Source organism: Ogataea polymorpha (genome assembly GCF_001664045.1).
Source record: "Ogataea polymorpha strain NCYC 495 leu1.1 chromosome Unknown OGAPOscaffold_1, whole genome shotgun sequence".
NCBI classification, from domain to species: Eukaryota; Fungi; Ascomycota; class Pichiomycetes; order Pichiales; family Pichiaceae; genus Ogataea; species Ogataea polymorpha.
The window spans coordinates 320,479-343,498 of record NW_017264698.1 but is presented as its reverse complement, the minus strand read 5'-3'; the positions used below and the strand labels follow the sequence as shown (position 1 = coordinate 343,498).

Here is a 23,020-nt window from a genome sequence, read left to right as displayed (position 1 = left end):
TAGGCTTCTCGATAAATTGTTTTCATTCATATATTATGGGGCCCAGGTGTAAAAACTGTGGAAGTACTGAATTTGAACGCGATCACAAGACTGCTTCATCTGACCTAGCATGTGCCAGATGTGGTACTGTTATTGAGGAAAACCCAATCGTACTTGAGGTCACCTTCGGGGAAGCTCCGTCAGGAGCTGCCATGCTTCAAGGATCCATAGTTGGTGCGGACCAGACTAGAGCGAACTTTGGTAATAATCGTGGATCTCTTGATTCGCGTGAGCAAACTCTACAAAATGGTAAGAAACGGATAAGAAACGTTGCTGCGGCTCTCAAAATCAAAGATTATATAGCCGATGCGGCTTGCCAGTGGTTCCAGCTGGCTCTGACCAACAACTTTGTACAAGGACGACGCTCGCAAAATGTTGTTGCAGCATGTTTGTATATTGCGTGCAGAAAGGAGAAGACGCATCACATGTTGATAGATTTTTCTTCTCGCTTACAGATATCGGTGTACGCTGTTGGAGCTACTTTTTTGAAGATGGTGAAAGCTCTCCACATCACATCTTTGCCTCTGGTTGACCCATCGCTTTTCATCCAGAACTTTGCAGAGAAATTAGATTTTGGTCGCATGCTGCCAAAGGTGATCAACGATGCCATCAAGCTTGCACATCGAATGAGTGAAGATTGGATTCATGAGGGAAGAAGACCTGCAGGTATCGCGGGGGCATGTATTCTTCTGGCTGCGCGAATGAACAACTTCAGGAGAACGCATTCCGAAATTGTTGCCGTTACACATATCGGCGAATCTACAATCCAAAAAAGACTTAATGAATTTAAGAATACAAACGCATCAGGATTGACTGTTGAAGAGTTCCGTGAGCGTGGCCAAGTCAAATCTACTCTTCCACCCTCATTTCAGAAAAATCGGAAAAGTGAGAAGAAACTAAAAAGCCAGTTGCAAAGAACGAACCCTGAGGATGTTACCAACGACCCTGTACTTGCTGCCATTCTGGAAGACTCTAAACTTTCGGAGAAGGAAATCCAGGAACATGTGAAAAGAGTACTCCAGCGACAGAAAAGAGATAAACTGCGCAAGCTGAATGCTACTATAGGCGAAGAGAACGAAGAGGAGGAGGAAGCGACGTCAGTCCAAGATCTGGAATTTGAACGAATGATTGAGCGAAACCGGCCTCGAAATCTTTTGAAGGCACTGCCCAAGACGGAGGCTCTGCTTTCTAGAATCCCTGATGACCCTGACAATCTCGACGATGCTGACGATGATGAGATCAACAATATTCTGCTGACCGAGGAGGAAAGTAAACTGAAGGAGCGCCTTTGGGTGGGTTCAAATCAGGAGTTCTTGTTGGCTCAAGAAACAAAACGCCTCAAAGAAGATGCAGACAGAATAGCGGGCCACAACCAGCATCCCAAGAGAAGAAAACGTGCCGCGAAAACAGAAGATAAGGGCAACGATCTCAAGAGCGAATACGGTGAGTACTTATCGGGTGCGTCTTCACACCTTGGCCTGACGGCCGCCTTGAATCAGGAACTTTCAGCTGCTGATAGTGCGAAAAGTATGCTGAAGAACAAATCCCTGAGCAAGAAAATCAACTATGAAGCAGTCAATGAGCTATTTGATGATAACTAGAACTTAAATAATTAATAGATTCGCTCAATCGCTCAGCTCTCTCGTCTTAATTATTTTCCTATTCTACCATACCCCTGGCAGGTAACACAAACTAAGTCATCATCTCGAATACCCTGTCCTTTACACTTCGGACATAAAACACCACCTAGCTTAGGATCACCAGGAAGAATATTCCGAGCCTTTTTTTCTGATATCTTATCAATCGCGTAGCCGACTCCCATGATCGCTAGTCCAACGAGTCCCCCATGGCGAGGATGGCCATAGACCGTTCCGGCACCAAGATTCCTACGACATCCTCTATGCAAACCTCTTGGACTGCCTCTGCATCGGCATTGCTTGGAAACTATCTCCTGTATAGGTCTCTCTCTTTGAACGCTCGGAGTTGAGTGTGTAGCAGTGGACGTCTCGCCAACTGCTTCAAAATAGGATGGGGGTTGTTCTTTGGAATCTAAACTCATTGCGTCTTCGGTTCTGCTTTTAGTTTGCCAAGACCGAGCTCTCGGAACCCGGCTTTTTATATACAACCATGCATGGGAGCTGTGCCCCGAAAGGCAGGGCGCATGACTTTTTTTCTCAAGAGGCTGTGTAAACATTTTTCCCCTAGTTGAGAAAAAAGAATAATCATCTGTAAATAATGATTTGGCTGACCGAAGTACAAAGTGAGTTTTAATTTAACAATCGCTAACATGCAGAATTCGGCGTTGGCTTCACTGCAGGTGGAGTCCTGCTTTTTTTCTTGGGCGTTGTCACATTCTTTGATTCGGCTCTGCTTGCGATGAGTAACCTATTATTCATCATTGGATTGGTGCTCATTATTGGTCCGCAGAAAACCGTGTACTTTTTCACCAGACCACAAAAGATCAGAGGGTCCATTTGCTTCCTGTTTGGGGTTCTTCTCATATTGATGAAATATTCGTTTTGGGGATTTTTAGTGGAAAGTTTCGGCATAATGGGATTATTTGGAGAGTTCTTTGCTACAGTGGTGCAGTTCCTTAGATCCCTTCCTTACATTGGCCCAATTCTCTCGAGCCCGATTATTGGACCTGTTCTGGATAGATTGGCAGGTGTTCGAGTTCTGCCAGTGTGATTGTATTATAGAAATTAATAAAGACTTATTCATCTTATGTGCAGTTCATCCATCATTTGCGCCAGCTTCAAAACTTTATAGTCGTGGCCTAATTGTCCAGCAAGTTGGAAACCTATCGATCTTCCAAGTGGGATGTTAATTGCAGGAAGTCCGGCAAGAGAAAATGGAACAGTCAGCATATCGTTCATATATGATTCCACAGGAGTGATTTTTTGGTATTGCGACACAAGAGGTGGCAAGGAGGTAGCGGTTGGGCACAAGATGAAGTCGAGACCATTAGGATTGCAGTGTTTGTTTAGCATGTGTGGCCCTTTTAAAATGCTATTGAATTCTTGAATCAGCTTCGACCTTACATTGGTAGCATTCATGAAATGACTATTGTAACCATAAGAGGATAACGAATAAGAACCCAAAATTATCCGACGTTTGACTTCGGCACCGAATCCCTCGGATCGTGTTTTGGCAAACTCTGGCTCGAGGCTTCTATACTCGCCAGTACGATATCCGTATCTGATTCCATCGTATCGGGCTAAATTAGAAGATGCCTCAGAAGTCACCAGTGTATAATATGCAGGGAGGCTCTTCGATAGTGAGGGCAAGGAGATCAGAAAGAGGTTGAAGTTGGGAATCTCTAGCAGTCGTTTAAGCAAGTTTCTCCATTTTTCTTTCACTTCAATGTCCAGGCCGTCCAAGCTCATCTCTGCAGGAATACCAATTTTTATTACCGAGTCCAATTTGTCGTCATATATTCTGTTCTCTTCGGAGATTGACGTTGGATCTGAACTGTCGTGTTTGTCGAGTATAGAAAATACTTTCCTGATTAGCTTTATATTTTTGGACATGATGCCAACTGTATCCAGCGATTGAGCGTATGGTATTAATCCCCATCTTGAGATTCTTCCGTAGGATGGCTTGAAACCAAAAATGGACGTATAGCACGATGGTAATCTGACTGACCCTCCGGTATCTGTTCCTATAGCGTAGTCTACTAAATCAGCTGCAACTGCGGCAGCAGATCCTCCTGAGGATCCACCAACAATCCTCATTTCAGGGTCAATTTCGTAATCAGATTTGACTTCGGGAACTAGGTATTTTCGATGCATATAACTGCCGGTGTCTTGCTTTTCGAAGGTGATATCCTGGGTTATTTTTTCACCTCTTATCCAAAACTCTCTTTCTCTAAGATCTACTATGTCCGACTTTTGCTCGTACAAAGGATTTAGCGTGGGCCCAAAGTGAGAATTCAGAGAAGAATTTCCCATGCCAAATTCATCCATGTTTGTCTTCCCTACTAGTTGCGAACCCTCTTCGGTCAGTAGTCTGCTTACCGTGGACTCAAACGGAGAAACATAATTGGCGAGAATTTTAGAGGAGCATGTTGTAGGCGCATCACGAGTAACAATATTGTCTTTTAAGGCATACGAGGTGGCTGCCAGTGACCCCGCTGAATTGCGCTCTAAGTTGTTGAGTGCTATACTCGTAAATATGTTGTACTTCAGGCTTAACTTTGGTAACATTGAAAAAAAAAAATATCTATCTGGCTGTACATTTCAAGATGGGTCAAATCAAAGTGGTGCCTCGATTGAAACCTTTACCTTATTCATCCCAGGATTTGCAGCTGGAGCTTCGAAAGCCAATTCTCAATAAGCAAGCGGCTCTCGAAAATATCGAATTCTACTCTAACGATGACAATCCAAATAATAAAAGAGGATTCAAATATAAACCATGTCGTCCAAACCCTGCATTCACCTCAATGATGTATTCTACTACGGATTTCCCACCGTTCAATTGCCGACTCTCATATTTTGATAAGTCTCCAGGAATATTAGTCGATGAGAATCTGACCACTGCTACTGCTATTCAAGGATGGAGAAGCGCGCGAGCGAATGCCGTTATAAGAGAAGGGACTTGGTATATCGAGTACAGACTCATCAAGTCTAATGATGGAGAGAGCCATGTCAGATTTGGAGTTGCTAGAAGAGAGGCTAGCCTGGAAGCCCCTGTAGGGTTTGATGGATACGGATATGGATTTAGAGACAAGTATGGGCAGACGGTTCATTTAAGTAAGCAGGGAAACTTCCTGCAGAACGATCAATTTCAGACTGGTGATGTAGTTGGACTGCTCATCTCATTACCTGATATGAAAACACAAAGGCGACTGGCTAGTCAGCAAGTAAATCAGCAAACAGTTGGACAACCCGATATCAATATTCCTGTTAACAAAGCCATTGAGTTAGACATTGTGCGCGACCAAATCCCCATCAAATATAAAAATCAGCTATACTTTGAACAATATGACTACACTGCATCAAAAGAAATGGAGCATCTTTTGAACCCTGTGACCGTGTTTGGAGAAAAAGCTGTGAGAGACACGGTAAAGTTTGAGCCATGCAAGCTTCCAAATTCTTCAATCACAGTCTACAAAAATGGAAAGTGTTGTGGAGTTGCATTCAAGGATCTGAATGCTTTTCTGCCGCCTGCTTCCGAACAGAAACAAGGCAAGGAAGCGAAAGGTAAGATTCCTGAAACTAAAGATGATGGTTCGCTAGGTTATTATCCAATGATCAGCTGCTACAACCATGGAATAATCCAGCTGAATACCACTTCGAACATTGTTGTTCCTGAAGATCTCAAAGACGCAATTTCGAATGGAGAAGTCAAATTATACAATGAAAGATATGAGGAGCGTGTTCTAGAAGAATATGTGTACGATCTTGTGGACGAGGTGACCAACGAGTATCTTGATGACATAGAGCGCATGAGCATGCTTCAAACCTAATAGAAGCTCACCATATTCTCAAGCGAAGAGTCACACTGGTCAGCAGGGCAGGTTTCGGTGCGATGCGATTGGGTAAACAAGTCGCGACAGTGTTCGTGAAAACAGACATAACATCGTGACTTTGAGCACCTATATCCCATTGTTATGAGTTCCTTACAGCCATGACACAATGAAACTGTTCCATCTGGGTTCTCGGCCGACTTAGTCTCGAACTTGGAGATCAAGTATGACTTAAGCTCAGCGAGAGCGCGCGCACTAAGGGTGTATTTTCCTTTCACAGTTTCAAGCCATCCTGAGGATTCCAACTTGTTGATAAACTTCTGCGCGTCAGTGATCGTTTGAATGTTTCGTTTCGCAACATTGAGTGCTTGTGTGTAAGAAAGAGAATATGTTAAGTTATCCTCATCGTCAAATGGGCTTTCGAACATTTGATCGATCAACTCATTAATCACACTAATCTCCTTTTCAGTGTAACTTGTAGACAGCTTAATAGAGGGCGACGATTTGGTGTTCACAAAGCTAACGTTGATGTTTTTCTCGTCATCTTGAGCCAGGGTCTCCACTATTTCGAGATCAAGCGATGCAAGCTCTCGGTTTATTAGTGCGATTGTTTTGACCAAGCTTTCAGGGCTGAGGGTTGGCAGCTCTGGTCGAGCCTGCCGGAGCAAATCACGTAATTGCTCCTCTTGATCTGAACTTGATGGTTCAGGATGATGCTTCTCAAGCAAACATTTTATCACGAGTTTCACAAAAACGGTGTACAAAACTTCGAATTCTATGCTCTTCACTGCCATCAGGAACTGGAGAACTGAGCGATGTAGATCGCCATATTCCTCCAATATCACGGTCACCATGGACTCCATCTGGTGTTTACGGGCTAATCTGTGCAAAGATGTACGAAAAAGTTGTGAGCTTGTATTTTTTTGAAACTGTTCGCGACATTAGCAGACGACCAAGATGTCCTATTACCAACAACAAAATCTCGGCTTCTACAACGGTCCGTCACAACAAAGCCTGTACAATGGGTCGATTCCCACCGGATCAATGCAAACAAGCTATTCCTATGCTGGGGGAGACCAAGATCAACCACCCTTGAGCAAAGGCGTCCTCGCAGCGTTCTCCACCAGTGGCTATCCTGGAGAGCCTCCATTGTTGGAGGAACTGGGGATTAACTTTAATCATATTAAATCGAAAACACTAGCGGTGCTGAATCTCAAGTCTAGTAGTTTGAGTGAAGATATTATCCAGGACTCAGATTTGGCTGGACCACTGATATTCTGTCTGCTGTTTGGTACCCTGCTTCTGCTTTCAGGAAAAACGCATTTTGGATACATATACGGGGTTGCTTTGTTTGGAACAGTTTCACTGCACTGGCTGTTCAAGCTGATGTCTAATAATACCTCAGACAATAATCTCGACTTCTTAAGAACCGCGTCGGTTATAGGATACTGTTTGCTTCCCCTTGTTATTCTCAGTGGTATCGCTGTTCTCATTAGGCTGGACAACACTCTTGGTTATGTTTTAGCATGCTTGGCCATTTTCTGGTGCACATTCTCTTCATCGGGATTTTTCGTTCGTGTGCTCAACCTGAGTAATGCCAGACCCTTAGTCGCCTACCCTTTGGCGATGTTCTACTCTGTGTTTGCCCTGATGGCCATATTCGTGGAGAAAAAAGAATGAATTCCTGACAAGTGCGCAATACATAGAAAATAGTACAGCATAATCTATTTGAGACCGACGTCTTTCAAATCGTAAGTTCCTTCTAACTGAGGAATCAGAACCTCGTAGTCGTAAGTTCGAGAGTTTGTGTCCCTCATGTCGACCTCGAAATGGAACGTGGTCACGAGAGAATTTGGATCTAGTGGATAGCCAATCTTCTTGGTAGAAAAGCCTCCGTCCCCAGCACTTTCCGCTTTCTCCAATGCTTCAGATGGCCCTGGATGGATCAACTCTCCTGGGCGGAATTTGTTGTAACGCTCTGTATTTTTGAGGTTCTTGAAAGGAATAAGATCGGCATAGTTGCGCTTATTCAAAAACAAGTGGTTGGCCCTTGCAGAGCCGTCGGTATCTCTTACAAACAGGTCCACAACGTCTTCGTCACAATTCGAGTCAAAGTGGTGGATTTTGGATCTCTTCTCCAGTAGGGTTGCCATACCGTTAGGTGGCGGAGTGTTCACGATAGCAGAGGAAATGACATTGAAGATTAGCCTTGGATCGTGTTCTGGGTGCTCCAAAATCTCCTTGCGGTTCTCGTCTATCCTGCTGCTGAAGATGTGATGTTTGTGCATTTTTGTCATCATTCGTGAAAGACAGCCTAGATGGACGTCACCGGAAAGGATGGTGATTCTGACACCATGTGCTGCAGCAAATTTTGTCAATTCTCCCATCAGCCAATTACGTTCCTTCTTATGGTGAACAGCACACCAGTGATCGTTCAAATCGTCGAGCAATTCCACACCACCATCGAACTCATTAACCAGACCCTTGGCAATGATTCCTTTTCTGGCCAACCACTTGATAGGGCCCAGAGCAGCGGACCCCAAAAAGGATTCAATCCACACCATTCTTGGGTAGCAAATCGGGACGCCAAGCAAGACAAGAAGGTGTTTGATGTCACCATTAGATGCAGTGATTTCTTGTTTCAATCTTTCAAACACACGGGCATAGGTCTCTTTCGTGACAACTTGCTTTTTCGTTCTCTCCGTTCTACAATCCAAGCCAACTAGTGCAACCTCTTTTCCTAGCCTTGTATAAAGAGATCTCGACAACTGTTTGATGTAAGGGCCGACAGAGGCTCCCAAAATCCAAGACGGTTCAGATTTATAGTCTTCTGTAGGAGAGGTGTGGTGCTGGAATAATAAATAATACTGGAACGCAATGTTACCCACGCCTTTAAAAATATCCTGGGTCATGGTACGGTGACTGTACGAGCCAAAACCATCAATGATGTCATGGTCGTCGAAAATGTTGATTTGTGGAATTTGTTGCAAGGCCAAGGGGTAGATACACTGCAAAGTAGCACCTGCTAATCCTTCCCAGTACCCTTTACCAAACCATTGTATGTAATTGGTCAGATAGTATTCTTTGAGGGAGTCAACAATTTCATCAGTGAGCTTATCGTAAGAGTGAAGCTTCTTATGTTTTAGCCATTTCTCAAAAGGCTTGGAAGACTTTTTCACAGAGTCGCAATAGATTTGATCACCCCCTCCAACCATCACATGGTAAGGCAACTCACTGTGTTTCCGCATAACATCGTACCACAGCGAGCTTTTGAAGTCTGCAGTCTTGACACTCAATGAAAAGCCGTTACAAGAGTAAGACATGACATTCATCGATTGCTCGACAGAAGGCAGGTAAAATTGAAAGTTCTCGTTGTACTCGCCATTGAGAGAATACTTTATTTTCTGCTCATACTCTTGTAATTGTAATTCCATGCTAAATCTCCAAAAACTCAGGCCCTGTTCTTGGTGAAATAGAGTTCCTGGGAACTCTCCCTTGCTCAACTGGAGAGAGCCAGTCGAAGTGGTAGCAGGCCCAATATAATACTCAATAGAAGGCTCTATCCTTTCAGTCTCCGGGGTGTCGCGAAGAACAAGCAAGATCGTTCCTCTGTAATTGGTTTGGCCGTTTTCAAGGCAACCTAGGAATCTTAGGTTTGGCCCGCAAGCCACTTGCACTGCAGGATTACCCACTGTTTTATCTGGAGGGCATCCTGAAAGATTTTCCGGAATAGATTTGATCACCAAATCTTGGTATTTTTGCAATGGGAGTGGCTCGAACCACCCGTTTTCAATTGCCTCGACAGTCATGAGAGACAAGTGTATAAATTTCAAGTTTTACAGCTTTCAGGCCTATGAAGTTTTTTTGTGAGGCTGTGCACAGCAAGGGACGTGAAACTGAAATATCCGTATAAAGTACTAGATGCAGTAACTTTAGTTGCTCGCTATGCCAATTTCGGATATCACCCGGATCATATTGTCAGGTAAGAGACTTGATTTGTACAACATATACCCCAACTAGGAAGTTAGAGATTTTAATAACAAGCTGATGATGACAGGCTTCCCCCAAAGATGGTGAAGTACACTACATCTTGAAAGTGACGTAAAAAAGATCTTCCAATAAAGACCCATGAAATGCTAATCGAAAATACCGGGTTTTTTTTTCGGCACAGCCATGATAAATTCAGTTAATTTCGCACCCCCTAAAAACTTAGTGCGAAAAAAGTATATGAAAAATGTCCAAAGCTATCAAAGGAACGATTCTCTGTTTGCATGGTTATGCCCAAAACGGTCCAGTCTTTTCAGCTAAAGCCTCAGGTATCAGAAAAGCTTTGAAGAAAATCGGATACCACACTGTCTTCGTTCAGGGATCTCTCAAGATTCAAAAAGCTGATTTGCCATTTGAGGTACCCCCAAGCGAAAATTCCGAGGACGAATTTGACTACCGTGGATGGTGGCAACCCAATGATGACTATGACCTCCAACCAGCTCTAGATGCAGTGAAGAAATACTACGAAGAACACGGACCATTCATTGGTATCATGGGATTCTCTCAAGGTGCCGGCTTGGCCGCTGTTGTGTGTAACAAATATGCCGAGATTGTTGGACAACCAAAAGCTAGCGAGGAACTCAAGTTTGCAATTTTCTATGCTGGATTCAAGCTCAAGCCTCAGAAATACCAAAAATACTACGAGAACAAAATCAAGCTCCCGACTCTTCATATTTTTGGAGAACTTGATACTCTGGTTTCTCCCGACAGAGCCGAGGCCCTTGTTGAAAGCTGTGAAAATGCTACTGTCTTGAAACATCCTGGAGGTCACTTTGTTCCAAATACGAAGGATTTAATTAGAAAAGAAATTGCCTGGGTGGAGAACGTTTTGAGTGAGTCTAAAGAAAATCCTGACTCTAAGAAGGACGAGGACAAAGAACTCGAGACGTTGAGTGAAGAGGTTGGAAAGATGGGTGTTGCATAAATAAATCGCATTCAGACAAGCAGACTTATTTTCTCCGTTTATCAGTAGCAGGGCTCCAAAATTTATTGGCTGCCAGCAAAAAAAGTTGATTAGTCTTTTTAGTCTTTTCTCGGTTGTGCAAATATTTAGTAATGCCTACTACGGAAGAGAGCCCCTTGATTCCTGTTGCAACTAATCCGATCAAGGAGTCTCTCCCCTCTTTGAGGGTGAGGTTGTTCCAAGTTGGATGCGCATTGACGTGGTGCTTGTTTGCTGCAGGCCCGATATTTGGATTTGCTGCATTAAAACCTATCTTGATCGATCAAGGCATTTACCGCGAGTATTGCAAAGAAAACATAGATACGGGAGAGAATGCTATGTGTGCTGAGCGTGACCTGAAACTCAACTTTATGTTCACCATCGCGGCAGTTATCACGAACGCTACAGCTTTGGTAGTTGGACGAGTGCTTGACACTTTCGGACCAAGAGTGACAGGGATTATTGGTGCAATTGTGATATTCTTTGCTAGCACAAGTCTTTCGCAAGGACAATCAATCACTGTATTTGATCCCTATCTTGCAGGCTACATAGGACTTGCTTTTGGTGGTCCGTTCGTCTTCATCAGTTCGTTCCAGCTAGCCAACTCGTTCCCTGGAAGATCGGGCACTGTGTTAGCTTTCTTGACTGGAGCATTTGATTCTAGTTCAGCATTGTTTCTGATGTACAGACTTGTGTACCAGCACAACTGGATTCAGGACTTGAGTCTCAAGAAGTTTTTCACTGCTTATCTTATCGTGCCAATTTTTATATTGGTGTGTCAGCTCACGGTGATGCCCAAAAAGTCTTATAAAACAGTGGAAACCTTGGCTAAAATTGGAGAAACAGGAATCGACGAAACGGGTCTGCCAATGGATCCTGAGGATCTGAGATATTCTCAGGACCGGGTCAATGCTCAAAGAACGCGTAGACCATCCATCAAATCTGTGAGATCTAATAGATCAAGCAAGTCAGTGTATGAAGAGATTGCTGAGAACCGTCTATATGAGAAATCAGGAGGAGTTTCTGGAGTGTTGCATAACAAATCTTTGAAGGAACAAATGACATCTCCCTGGTTCACCCTTATGGTTTGTTTTGCCACCATACAAATGCTTAGGGTCAATTATTTTGTGGCAACCATACGGTCCCAAATGGAATACTATTTCCAGGACGAAGCGATTGCCGTCCAAATCAATAAGTTCTTTGATGTTGCTCTTCCAGTTGGAGGCGTATTTGCCATTCCTTTCATTGGTGTTTTGCTGGACAATTTCAAAATTGTGACAGTGTTATCAATCTTGCTTCAAATTTCGCTCTTGATAGGATTGTTCGGAATGGTTCCTATACAGATTGTGCAGTATTTGGGTATTGTGATGCTCGTGGTTTATCGTCCATTCTACTACACAGCTGTTTCAGATTATTGCGCTAAAGTTTTTGGCTATCGAACTTTTGGAACGGTTTATGGGTCCATCAATTGCATCTCTGGATTATTTAATGTGCTACAGGCTCCTCTCGACAATGCCACACATACCATATTCAAAATGAACCCTAATCCTGCTAACACGCTACTTGTTGGGCTGACATTCATAGCCGGTCTTGCGCTTATTAGTTATATCAAAGGACAAGAAATTGAGCTGAAAAAGAGGACTATTATAGATGAAGCCATGCACAGTGATGTTGTGGAAATAGAAGATTAGGGAGGGACCCCACGTAAGTATAAAAAAAAAATTGCACCGCCGCGGAGGCTGGTTATCATGTCAAAAAATATAATTGTAGCATGAATATTTATTTATACAATCTAGAAAGTGGCGAATCTACACTATTGATTTATAGGTTGAGGTTACTCCAGTGAACTTGTATTCATAGAATCCTTTTGAGGAGTGGAACGCAAATCTGCAAAAAATGGCGCCTCAATGGATGCCTCAAAATATACAGAAGCGATTACTCAAGTATATCCTTCAGCAGCTCTCCTTATTTTCCGAGATTGATCTACCTAATTTAGATGTCTCACTTGGCACAAGCTCCAAGGTCAATCTCCGAAATTTGGAGCTAGACATCGAAAAGTTCAGCATACCAGGAATGTACATGAGAAGTGGGTCTATTGAAACCCTTTCTCTCTCGCTTACGATTAGCGATGGTGTCAACGTTGATTGCGCTGGGGTAAATATTACCCTCACTCCCTCGCTAACCCCTGGAAAGCCAAACAGCACAGATCAATTCTCCCTTGCAAAAAGCACAGCAGACTTGGCAAACAGCGTTATGTTCGAAGACAATGTTGTGGAGGACGAAGACATCAAAGAAACCCCTTCAGTTGATTCCAACCCTCTTCCACCAGAAATCAAAGATTACCGAATGAGCAACATGATGGCAAAGGCTGCAGATATGGCTTTATCAAGGTTACAGCTAACGGTACGTGACGTAAAAATCACCATGATACTCGAGACCTCTCATATGGAGGTGTGCATTGAGAAGGTCACCTTGTTATCAAAGGAGGGAACCAGGTACATTACAGTTGAGGGAATGACTTTGAATGCTATTAAACCAGAAGTTTATTCGGGAGAGGGGGTGGATAATGTGGACAACTCGGAAGAAAGAGATGAAACCGAATCTGAAGAGTCTGAGGACTATGACGATGAATTAATGCAAACCTCGTTTATGGCCGACAACAAGGACGATATTCATAATTCTTTGATGGAGAGCATGATGTTTGCAACCCAAACATCCGAATCAGTGTACATGAGCGCAACATCCAATGTGTTCTCTTCAACCACCCCTAGGGCGTCTACTTACGAAAATCACCAGCCATCCGCTGTATGTGTCGCCTATGTCAGCAAATGCAGCGTTCAGTTTGATGGACTTCAAAACATAGAGAATATGCAAGTGAACCTGGGGCGTATTAAAATTGCGGCTTCTCCAATTCCCGAATGTTTGTCATCAGTGATCCAATCGATTAGAAACCTTGTTAGGCTTTCAGCAATGAGTACCAATGAAACAGCTGGAAACACAGAAAAGGAACCCGAGTCTGATAACACCACTCTGCTGAATACCTTAAAAATTGACGAGATCTGTGTAAGTTTTGAATCAGCACTCTTGAAGGACGGAAATTTTGCTCTCGACAATACCACATGCTTATCACTTAGTGATATACGTTTCGAACAGAAGAATGTTTCTTTCTCTTTTGGTTCCATTGCGAAAATACGCCTATCAAGGAATGATAGCAAAACCGAGCTCTTTTGCTTTGACGACTCTCGCGCACCAAACGTCGCCGACCTTGGACTTGAAATACTTAACAACGATGTTTCTCGCATCACTTTAATATGTCCTAAGTCTCTCAATATTGTTGTGGATGAACACCTATTGACTTTGGCAGCGCGTTACTACTCATTGATGGAACCTGTTATTGAGACTCTTATCTCGGTCATATCTACGCAGACTCCTTATTCATACTCAAACACACATACATCACGCTTTGCTTTACATGATACCGCAAACAACCAAAAATCCAATGAGTTTCATGCGCAAACGTCATCAATTCACGTTAAGCTTCAGCTCAATGACTTTTGTATCACGATTACCATTTCTCCCATAACTTATGATTCTCAGGAGGGGCGCTTTGATACTAGCAGCATACTTTTCGAATATAACGATCCAACGCTAGGAGAACAATATGCATCTAACCAATTTTTGATGATATCTAATCTTGAGACATCTTCTGCCGGTGTAAATAAAATACGATCTTTTGATTCCAGCTCGCTTCAAGAGATATGGCTCAAGACTAAAATCAAAACTATAGTTGAAAAGGCTACTCTGAAGCTCAATTTTGATGTCCTGATCAAACTAATTAGCAGCTTTGGAAAACTCGCTGACTTAGTGCGCAAATCTATGGTGACTTCATTACCAGTGGCAAGGCAGAAAAAAGTAAGAATGGGTAGTAGTTTGTTTCTGAATGCTACCAAAATGCTCAAAAACTGTGTTGAAATCAAGCATTGCACAATCATTTTCTCTCATATTTGTCCCCATTTTGGGGATCTAAAATTCTCCTTGAAAGATATCTTTGTGAATTTTCTGCAGGATGGGACCTTACACAGCTATGTTATGAGTGTTCTGATACAAAGAATATGTGACTCAGTACACGAGTCATTGTTAGAAGCAGCAGATCCCAGGAACAAGGGCTATCCAATGATGTTTGCAAAATTCAAGGATAATGTCGGGGTACACTTCAAAAACTGTTCGTTCAATTACTATGGAGAATGGATCGCACTCTTGGAATCCCGAGAGAGGCCTCGGGAGGAAACAAGTCAAAGCTCGTCCGCCTCTTCTGCTACTAGCAAGAAACGTCAGGTTAACTTTACCTTTGCTGATGTCTCAGTAGGTCTTGTTCCAGTGAACTTAAAATCCAAAATAGAGGTTGTGATCAAGAAAGGAATTGCTGACTTATTGATCGGTACTGATGGGCGTTCAAAACTACAATCCTCATTCAGTTCCCTAACCCTGCTGCTGATTGATGATGTGGCTAATATTCTAAGCGACAAAGAAAGTAAATCATTGAGGCACTGGATTAATGCGAATAATAATCATGCTATCTGGACACTGAATGCTATTCTCAAAAGCAAGGGTTTTGTCCCTGTGGGTTATATCTCATCTTTGTTTTTGAACTCAACATTTGAAAGTGAGCGTCATTTGGAAAAGAGGATGACACAGGCTTTTTCAGGCCAGACAATCTTTGCTTCAATCGACACAAAAATACATGCTGATGCCTTGGCCGTGGACCTTTGTGCAGACTCATGCCAATGTTTGATCCAGACTCTAAAAGACCTGAAGCAGCCAGTGCAATTTTCATTCAATGAAAAATATAAGCCAATGACAGATGAAGTGGACGTTTTCAAGGACGTTGATGAGACTACTTTCTCAGCGTCGGTAAGCGTAGATGTTGACAATCTAGAGCAAACTGAGATCCCTGAAAACGAAAAATTGGAAATTGTCGAAGACTTCTTTGACAAGAATCTAAATTCTGATTCAGCTGAGCAGTCAGCCATACGCTCTGGTAGTTTATCCAATAGTGGTACCAAATCTGGTGCCATGTCCAATATCATTTTTGATGATAATCATTTCGGACATTCTGGTGAAGAATTCACGACGAAAGTTATACCAATGGCTATCGGAGTCAGTATTTCCAATGTCACAATCAAACTCTATGATGGTTATGACTGGAAGGAGACTCAGACTACAATTAAAAATGCCATTCGACGTGTTGAGGATAAAGCTGCGAAGATAGGCGATAACATGAATGAAGTGACTGAAGGTTCCACCAGCGAACATGTCCGCTCGGTTTCTAACGATTCCACTGAGTTAGATACGGAAGCTGTGAATGAACTACTTTACGAGTCAATCCATGTGGGACTATTAGCTGGCCAGGACCCTCAGTCATTTTACGATAATATCAACAAGTCGATCAGCAATTGTGGTGGCTCAGAAAATGTAAGCGAGCATAACAATTTGTCTCCAGGCTCCTCATCACCTGCTTCAGTCAACACCGCTAATAGCACTCGCTCTGCGGCATCCTCCCATAATATTGAACTAGGCAAAGTTTCTAGTAGGAGAGTGCGTTTGAAAAGATCTATATATCATAAGGTCTTAGTTGAGCTCGAAAACCTTGATCTGTCGAACCTGACCATGGTTAATAGCGAACCACATCCAACCAAGAACTCCATAGTTTTCAGTGAGGACGAAAGCAAAGATGACTCTGAACTAGTTAGCAGAATGGATCTGAGTGTCGGATCCTTCAAAGTGGTAGATAATGTTCCCACGTCAAGCTGGAATATGTTTGTGGGTTACCTGCGTGAAGCTGGGGATAAAGAGCTTGGTTCCAGTATGCTTCATGCTGTGATAGACACTGTTCGCCCTGTCTCGTCATTAGCGGCTTCTGAATTGGTGATTTCTGTATCTGTGCTTCCTTTGAGACTGTATGTGGATCAGGATACGCTTGATTTTTTAACCAGATTTGGTGAGTTCAAAGATGACCGCTTCACCCTCCCAGCTTTGGATGAAGAGGAGGTTTTCATCGAAAAGTTTCAAGTCAACTCCGTGAGAATCAAACTTGATTACAAGCCTAAAAAGGTGGATTACGCAGGCATTAGATCTGGTCACACTAATGAGTTCATGAACTTTTTCATTCTTGATGAATCTGAGATGGTTTTAAAGAAGTTGGTGCTCTATGGAATACCGGGATTCGCTCGTTTGCACAAGATGCTCAATGACTTGTGGATGCCTGACATCAAAAGAAATCAGCTAGGTGGGGTTCTCTCAGGTCTTGCTCCAGTGAAGTCAATTGTGAAAATAGGATCTGGATTTAAAGAGTTGGTCGCTGTGCCTTTGAAAGAGTATGAGAAAGATGGCCGTGTGATAAGAGGATTACAAAAAGGTGCACTTTCCTTTGCCAAAATAACTGGCGGCGAGTTGCTCAAATTCGGTGTTAAACTTGCTGCAGGAACCCAAACTATATTGGAGTCTACCGAAGAAGCTTTGGGAGGAGACGGCTCTGCTGTCAGACTACCAGGATACAAGAAAAACACAAAGTCGCGGAGAAGAACCTCACCAAGCGAAGTTATTTACGCGACTCCACGGGAAAGATCTTTATTTGGCCACAATACCATGAGTGGTGCAGTATTTCATCGAAATTCTTTTGATTCCTATGGTGAGGAAGAAGAATTTTTAGAGGGAGCCCCGGCGCTGGATGGAGCTGGTACACAGGACGCCGAACAACACCAGAAGTCTCGGTTTCTTGTTCCTGCAGTGTTCAAGAGTACTGCTGAGCTACCTGATGTGTTGGAGAGCGATAGTGATTTAGATGATTATTATGATGAGTCTGACAACGAGGGTCAGAAGATTGTCAGTCTCTACTCAAATCAGCCGGAAAATCTAAACGAGGGTTTGCAAACTGCGTACACCTCGCTGGGAAGAAACTTGGACACTGCTCGAGAGGCAATTGTATCCGCAAGCACGCGTGCTGCGCGGAGCGGTAGTGCACAGACTGCTGCCCGGGAGTTCGCCAAAGCGACCCCTATCATGGTTATACGCCCAATAATTGGAACTACAGAAGCCATCTCCCGAACACTTCAAGGAGGCATCAATATTCTTGATCCAGAAGAGAAACGCAGGTCCGAAGAAAAGTACAAAAATACGAAGAAAGAAGCTGGTTGATTGTTTAGCAAGCCTTACATAACAAAGAACGAGTGTTAAAAATATGGACTATTCTGAGGTCAGAACGACCTTAATTGCCTTACTTTTTCCTGGGTTTGCAAAAACCTCATAAGCTTTCTCAAACTCGTCGAGCTTGAAATGGTGGGTTGCTAGAGACTCGGGATGTATCTTACCATCAACGATTTTCTGCAACAAATCGGCGGTGGAGTAAGCTGAAACCAACCCGGTGGATAAGGTCACGTTTTTTCCCCACAATTCTTGCAGTTTCAGTTGAACCGCACTTCCATGAACACCAACGTTCGAAATATGGCCACCGGGACCAATCAGATCTTCGCACATCTCAAAAGTCTGCGGAATACCAACACACTCCATTGCAACATCGACACCTGGATTTTTGAACTCCGAAGCTGTGAGCTCATGGACCTTTTCCTTGGGGTCCGTCTTTGAAGGGTTGATTATTTCGTCTGCTCCCATTCTTTTCGCAACCTCAAGTCTTGAGTCATCCATATCGATTGCAATGATCTTGGATGGATTCATCGACTTAGTTGAAATCAGAGCGGAAAGTCCAATCGGACCAAGGCCAACAATTGCCACACTGTCTCCTTCCTTAACCTTACCGTTGAGCACACCAACTTCATAAGCTGTCGGAAGAATATCACTCAGCATGATCAAAGCGTCGTAAGAGATTCCCTTCGGCACCTTGTACAAGCCGTGATCAGCAAATGGGACACGAACATACTCTGCCTGTGTTCCGTCAATAGCATGGCCTAAAATCCATCCACAGTGAGTGTCAGTCTCTCTACAATGGGCTTGAATGTTCCTCTTGCAGTAATAACATTCACCGCATGGCGAAATGCAGGACACGATACAGATATCTCCTTTCTTAAAGTTTGAGACTTTGGAGCCTATCTCTTCGATCTCAATGATACCTTCGTGACCCAATATCAAGCCCCGTCCTGGCTGCGACTCTGCGCATTCAGTGCATTCAGGCACATGTCCTTTGACAATATGCAAGTCGGTGCCACAAATGGTGGTTGCAAGTATCTTACCAACGACATCTGTTGGTAGCTTGACCTTAGGCTTAGGAACCGATTGCCAACGAATTCCTTTATTTTGACCCAAGTAGCATAATGCCTTCATCATTTTCCAATCTTATAGATTTGGAAGCTACCACTAGAAAATCGGGTGTTTATATCTGCAAAGGGAGTATGGTGGGGTGGTGTGAATGTCGCCTGCGGGAGGCCACTTGTTTCCCCAGATGCGGCAGGATTGAACGAATCAGATTATTCTATAAAATGGCGCTACCCTGTACATATCGGAGTGGTGTAATACCCATATTCAGTACAAACTCCGGGCATATCTCACGTGGAACATGCGAGGCACTGAAAAAAATAAAATGACTTGCTGCCAAAAACCGTAATTTCACGAGGTGAGTCCGAATTCTTCGTATGTAACCGCGAATAATACGATAACAATGCATTTTTAAATGCATAACGTCAGCCGTCACGTTGCAAGAAATTTCAGGCGCACTGATGAAATGACAGTTTTATGTCTGCCCAGTATAATCACCTGACAGAAGGAGGTAAGAGAAGATGGCAGTCTGGCCGAGTGGTCTAAGGCGTCAGGTTAAGGTCCTGGTCTCTTCGGAGGCGTGGGTTCGAACCCCACGGCTGTCATTTATTTTTTTTTGAGCTTTAACCAACTCAATTTGGACCGACCAGGCAGTGCAACTTCGTACCAACAACAGCCGTGCTACTACACGTGAGCTTGTCGCATTGTCTCAATTACAAAGTCGTAAATTACAGAATCACACACCTTCTCTTCTTCTTCTTTTTGGCATCCGCAGCTGGTATTGTCTTTGCTGCTACCGGTGTAGGTTTTTTCCTACTCTCGGATGGTTTTCGAGATGATGCAGGTGCAGGCACGTCTTCTTTCTGATGAGAGCCAGATCCTGGTATACCACTCGAAGACACTTGGACTTCCTTTCTGATTATTTGCCTCACAACATCAATGAAGGCATCTTCGACATTCATTTTGTACATTGCTGAGGCTTCATAAAATGGCGTTCTGTTCCACTTCTTGGACACCTCGATTCCATCATCTGGTGTAAGCTCCCTCTCGTTTGTGAGATCGCACTTGTTCCCCACAAGAACCATAGGAACATTAGAAGATTCCTTGATGCGCATGACCTGTTCGCGAATTGCCATGAGCTCTTCCAGAGAGCTTTTGTCGGTGACTGAGTAAACCAAAATAAACCCCTGTCCTGATTTAATATACAGTTCTCTCATTGCCGTGAACTGGGCAACTCCTGCGGTATCTAATATCTCTAAGTTACAGGCTCGACCATCAACCTCAATCTCCTTCGTGTAAGAATCTTCTATAGTAGGATCGTAACTTTCAATATAAACTCCTTGAACGAATTGAACCGTTAGTGAGGACTTGCCAACGCCTCCAGCACCTAAAACAACCAGTTTATAGTCTTCAGTGTCAGTTATTGCTTCTTTTAGATGTACACATACCTCTCATGTTGAAGAATTATGAACTCTATTGCACACAAGTATTCTCAAATAGCGCAACAATCTAACGTTCCCGTTAATGTCCCTTTTTGGAAAAATTATTTTATACTGTATTTAATTTTTAATTTCGTTAAAACTAAATTAAATCACTGAACTTCATCTTCTAGTATACAAACAACAATACAACCAGTATATAAATAACTGATGTCGTTTTTTACGACACAAGTTTTCTTGGTCTCCCTCTTGGCCGCTTGAGGTAATCATGATTGCCATTTTTAGCCCCTTCAAGCGACGAAGCCAGTCTTTTAGAGGTTGTGGCATCAGTATCTAAGGACTCGGTCGAATTTGAATCCCTGAATTTCGTACGCTCTGATTTCACTAGTATTTCGTTCCCCGTGATGACCTTTTGCTCGATGTTACCAGGGAATTCTTGGTCAGAGTTTTGCGGTAAGTTGTCTTCAAATGGTTTTCCTCTCTCTTTTTTCACACTTGTTACAATCCCATTTTTCTTGTATCTCCATTGCTCCATGGGAGTGTTGAGGGCGCAGTCGTCTACGTGTTCGATGAAAGCTTTGCTGCTGGCAAAATATTTGCCGCATGAGAGACATGTTCCTGCATCCTGTCTTCTCACCAACCCATCCCTTCCTTGTTCTTTAATCTCGGGATCAAAATGGACTAGACGCAGATGCCTTTTCAGGACATCTAATCTATTGAACGATCCCTGGTTTCTATGTGGACACGTAGCATATTCCGGATGCCAGTACGGGCAGTGATATTCTGGGTTTCCATGAGATCTCGTGTGGCGGCGAAGGTCGCTGTGCCGGATGAAAGCCCAATCACATTGAGAGCATTTGTAGGGTTTGGTTTCGTTCTCCGGATCAATAGACTGCAGGCTTCTTTTGGCAGCCTCTGAGTTACCATAGGGATTAGGTTTGAGAGCAGCGCCAGATTCAGAACCTTCTATGTATGGGCTGGAAGCGATGATATTTTGTGATGGTGTCTCAATACTCGACGAAGCCTGTGCCAACTGGCTGCCTTTTTGATAATAAGGACTGTTTCCCGAAAAAGTCGGGAGTTTCAAGGCGCCATTTGAAGGCATTCCACTCGGTTGAACGTTAGAGGAAAACCTCTGCTGAGATATCTGCTGTTGCTGCTGCTGCTGCTGGGAAGGGTTATAATAGGGGTTTGGAAAGAACGGAATATAGTAGGCCTGCTGCATGTTAATTGGGTTTGGAGGGGGCAAAAAACTAGCTCCATATTGCTGCGGGGCTTGCTGATGTTGTTGCATGGAATAATACTGTCCTGCGCCAGCTTGTATGTTGGCCTGCTGAGCCGCTTGCTGACTCTGAAGACCGTTGGACGAAAACGATGACGACGAAGAGGCTGATGTGGGCGCTGCAAATTGGTTCGATAGTTCCGGCTTCACATGGCCTCCCTGTACCTGTTCGGAACCGACTGCTCCTGGATCGACGAGTTTGGCGATGGATGAATTTTTAAGTGGCTTTGACATTGTAATTTATTGAGCGGCAAGACGGAACAGCGCACAATCGTTGCTGCTTTTCCAATAAGATGTTGTGTCAGGTAGAATAGCCCAAGAAATCAAGAGGTTTTCAACTCTCAGTATTTTGAAAACTAGTACGAGAGATATATCGTTTAAAAAAAGGGAAGAAGGTATTTATCAACAACAAAATTTTCTAAGTTTAGTGTGTGGCGTATTTTTTCCGCTCTTCAGGTAACCGAATTTCAAACAAATAGCCGATTAGGGCGAGTTTGCTCGTAAGCAGGATCATAAACCAAAGCCAACTTGTGTTCAGGTTCACATGGCTAGCTCTGCAATCTGGCTAGAGCTTTTGAAATTATTGGCATGCTCGGCTGAAATTTTTTCTGGGCATCGCCGCAAACACACATTGCCATGTAAAAAAAGGAGACTGATTTATTAAAGATTTCAGCCCTCATGTGGGGGCATGTGATGGGGCAGAAGGCCCCAGCAGAGATAGGCAGCGATATGGTTACGTCATTTGAGCATCCTTAAAAACTCCGATCTCGTAGCTAGCAAACAAGATAATCATGTACCTGAGTCAGATCGAGCCGCAGCCGTTCCCAAAAACCCCAAGGCTGTGCAAAATGTAGCATCAAGTCCTTACACAGACATATCAGCGAACATTGCAGTTAATCAGCGTGTGAACTGTACAAAGATTATTGTTTATTGTGTTCCGCAATAGTAAAGGTTGGTCTTTTCCAAAAACCACATTGCCGTTCGAGTCTGTATGAAGGTTTTCTGCGATACTCTTCCATTGCGAGGAGCTCAGTCTCGTGAAAATCTCATGCTTATTTTTATGCCCTTCAAAATATAGTAGGGTACCTAAGGGAACATCTTTTGGAGCATTAACTATCTCCACCTTGGAATTGTCAGCATTCACGGCTGCTAAAAGCATTGCCTCTGACTTCACACCGCGCATTTTGCAAGGTTTCAAATTGGTCACCAAACAAACTCTTGAGTGAAGCAAACTTTCAATCGGTAGATAATCCACAAGTCCACTGCAAACCTGAACAAACTTGGGGTTCTGGGCGTGCTCAGTCAATTGAATTTGTGAGACATATAAGCGAGTTGCATTCTCGTGCTTTCTCACCTCTATTATTTTCCCCACACGAAATTCAGCCATTTGGGGAGAAACATATGTGGAGGCTGCCGATTGAGTGGAGTATTGGCGAACCAAACGAAAAACATTACTTCTGCAAATGTTTGACATTTTCTACGTGAGATCTGCAAGTTTATGAAATAATTTAATATTCAGAAAATACAAACATACAAAA

The 23,020-nt window shown here is 43.3% G+C and overlaps 14 protein-coding genes and 1 non-coding gene across 15 annotated transcripts in view; 8 read left to right on the top strand and 7 right to left on the bottom strand.

The window, feature by feature from the left end:
- The window catches only part of OGAPODRAFT_15092 (uncharacterized protein), a 100,993-nt gene that overhangs the window by 20,546 nt on the left and 57,427 nt on the right, over positions 1-23,020 (top strand). The window lies entirely within an intron of this gene.
- Positions 97-2,127, top strand: OGAPODRAFT_15124 (uncharacterized protein). Its single transcript, XM_018353514.1, has one exon. It carries the CDS (start codon positions 192-194, stop codon positions 1,638-1,640), a length of 1,449 nt encoding a protein of 482 aa, XP_018212953.1. The 5' UTR covers positions 97-191; the 3' UTR covers positions 1,641-2,127.
- OGAPODRAFT_15123 (uncharacterized protein) lies at positions 2,333-4,076 on the bottom strand. The gene has a single exon (XM_018353513.1). The coding sequence runs from the start codon at positions 4,002-4,004 to the stop codon at positions 2,757-2,759; it is 1,248 nt and encodes a 415-aa protein (XP_018212952.1). The 5' UTR covers positions 4,005-4,076; the 3' UTR covers positions 2,333-2,756.
- OGAPODRAFT_74511 (uncharacterized protein) lies at positions 4,283-6,381 on the top strand (the record flags this gene model as incomplete). Its single annotated transcript, XM_018355897.1, has 1 exon — positions 4,283-6,381. The coding sequence occupies one exon, from the start codon at positions 4,283-4,285 to the stop codon at positions 5,504-5,506; it is 1,224 nt and encodes a 407-aa protein (XP_018212950.1). The 3' UTR covers positions 5,507-6,381.
- Positions 5,660-6,381, bottom strand: OGAPODRAFT_91779 (uncharacterized protein; the record flags this gene model as incomplete). Its single annotated transcript, XM_018357035.1, has 2 exons — positions 5,720-6,381; positions 5,660-5,690 (listed from the first exon to the last, which is right to left on the bottom strand). Exons 1-2 carry the CDS (start codon positions 6,367-6,369, stop codon positions 5,660-5,662), a joined length of 681 nt encoding a protein of 226 aa, XP_018212951.1. The 5' UTR covers positions 6,370-6,381.
- Positions 6,464-9,114, top strand: OGAPODRAFT_91778 (uncharacterized protein; the record flags this gene model as incomplete). The annotated part of the gene is made up of 1 exon (XM_018357034.1): positions 6,464-9,114. The coding sequence occupies one exon, from the start codon at positions 6,464-6,466 to the stop codon at positions 7,184-7,186; it is 723 nt and encodes a 240-aa protein (XP_018212949.1). The 3' UTR covers positions 7,187-9,114.
- OGAPODRAFT_15122 (uncharacterized protein) lies at positions 6,474-9,114 on the bottom strand. The gene has a single exon (XM_018353512.1). It carries the CDS (start codon positions 8,938-8,940, stop codon positions 7,231-7,233), a length of 1,710 nt encoding a protein of 569 aa, XP_018212948.1. The 5' UTR covers positions 8,941-9,114; the 3' UTR covers positions 6,474-7,230.
- OGAPODRAFT_15121 (uncharacterized protein) lies at positions 9,737-10,493 on the top strand. Its single transcript, XM_018353511.1, has one exon. It carries the CDS (start codon positions 9,741-9,743, stop codon positions 10,476-10,478), a length of 738 nt encoding a protein of 245 aa, XP_018212947.1. The 5' UTR covers positions 9,737-9,740; the 3' UTR covers positions 10,479-10,493.
- Positions 10,575-12,199, top strand: OGAPODRAFT_15120 (uncharacterized protein). Its single transcript, XM_018353510.1, has one exon. It carries the CDS (start codon positions 10,610-10,612, stop codon positions 12,185-12,187), a length of 1,578 nt encoding a protein of 525 aa, XP_018212946.1. The 5' UTR covers positions 10,575-10,609; the 3' UTR covers positions 12,188-12,199.
- Positions 12,297-17,727, top strand: OGAPODRAFT_80951 (uncharacterized protein). The gene has a single exon (XM_018356474.1). The coding sequence runs from the start codon at positions 12,393-12,395 to the stop codon at positions 17,688-17,690; it is 5,298 nt and encodes a 1,765-aa protein (XP_018212945.1). The 5' UTR covers positions 12,297-12,392; the 3' UTR covers positions 17,691-17,727.
- OGAPODRAFT_22591 (uncharacterized protein) lies at positions 17,739-18,833 on the bottom strand (the record flags this gene model as incomplete). Its single annotated transcript, XM_018355217.1, has 1 exon — positions 17,739-18,833. One exon carries the CDS (start codon positions 18,831-18,833, stop codon positions 17,739-17,741), a length of 1,095 nt encoding a protein of 364 aa, XP_018212944.1.
- On the top strand, positions 19,285-19,366 carry OGAPODRAFT_t15. Its single transcript has one exon. It is a non-coding gene; the product is annotated as a tRNA-Leu (tRNA).
- On the bottom strand, positions 19,457-20,282 carry OGAPODRAFT_96429 (uncharacterized protein). Its single transcript, XM_018357896.1, has 2 exons — positions 20,210-20,282; positions 19,457-20,169 (listed from the first exon to the last, which is right to left on the bottom strand). The coding sequence occupies exons 1-2, from the start codon at positions 20,214-20,216 to the stop codon at positions 19,490-19,492; spliced, it is 687 nt and encodes a 228-aa protein (XP_018212943.1). The 5' UTR covers positions 20,217-20,282; the 3' UTR covers positions 19,457-19,489.
- OGAPODRAFT_74505 (uncharacterized protein) lies at positions 20,421-21,716 on the bottom strand (the record flags this gene model as incomplete). Its single annotated transcript, XM_018355896.1, has 1 exon — positions 20,421-21,716. The coding sequence occupies one exon, from the start codon at positions 21,714-21,716 to the stop codon at positions 20,421-20,423; it is 1,296 nt and encodes a 431-aa protein (XP_018212942.1).
- OGAPODRAFT_15118 (uncharacterized protein) lies at positions 22,168-22,980 on the bottom strand. Its single transcript, XM_018353509.1, has one exon. It carries the CDS (start codon positions 22,867-22,869, stop codon positions 22,360-22,362), a length of 510 nt encoding a protein of 169 aa, XP_018212941.1. The 5' UTR covers positions 22,870-22,980; the 3' UTR covers positions 22,168-22,359.

Excerpts from the sequence above, each read along its gene's own strand:
- OGAPODRAFT_80951 (XM_018356474.1), top strand. The coding sequence starts at position 12,393 with ATGGCGCCTCAATGGATGCCTCAAAATATACAGAAGCGATTACTCAAG.
- OGAPODRAFT_15120 (XM_018353510.1), top strand. The coding sequence starts at position 10,610 with ATGCCTACTACGGAAGAGAGCCCCTTGATTCCTGTTGCAACTAATCCG.
- OGAPODRAFT_15122 (XM_018353512.1), bottom strand. The coding sequence starts at position 8,940 with ATGGAATTACAATTACAAGAGTATGAGCAGAAAATAAAGTATTCTCTC.
- OGAPODRAFT_15118 (XM_018353509.1), bottom strand. The coding sequence starts at position 22,869 with ATGGCTGAATTTCGTGTGGGGAAAATAATAGAGGTGAGAAAGCACGAG.
- OGAPODRAFT_15121 (XM_018353511.1), top strand. The coding sequence starts at position 9,741 with ATGTCCAAAGCTATCAAAGGAACGATTCTCTGTTTGCATGGTTATGCC.
- OGAPODRAFT_15124 (XM_018353514.1), top strand. The coding sequence starts at position 192 with ATGCTTCAAGGATCCATAGTTGGTGCGGACCAGACTAGAGCGAACTTT.
- OGAPODRAFT_15123 (XM_018353513.1), bottom strand. The coding sequence starts at position 4,004 with ATGGATGAATTTGGCATGGGAAATTCTTCTCTGAATTCTCACTTTGGG.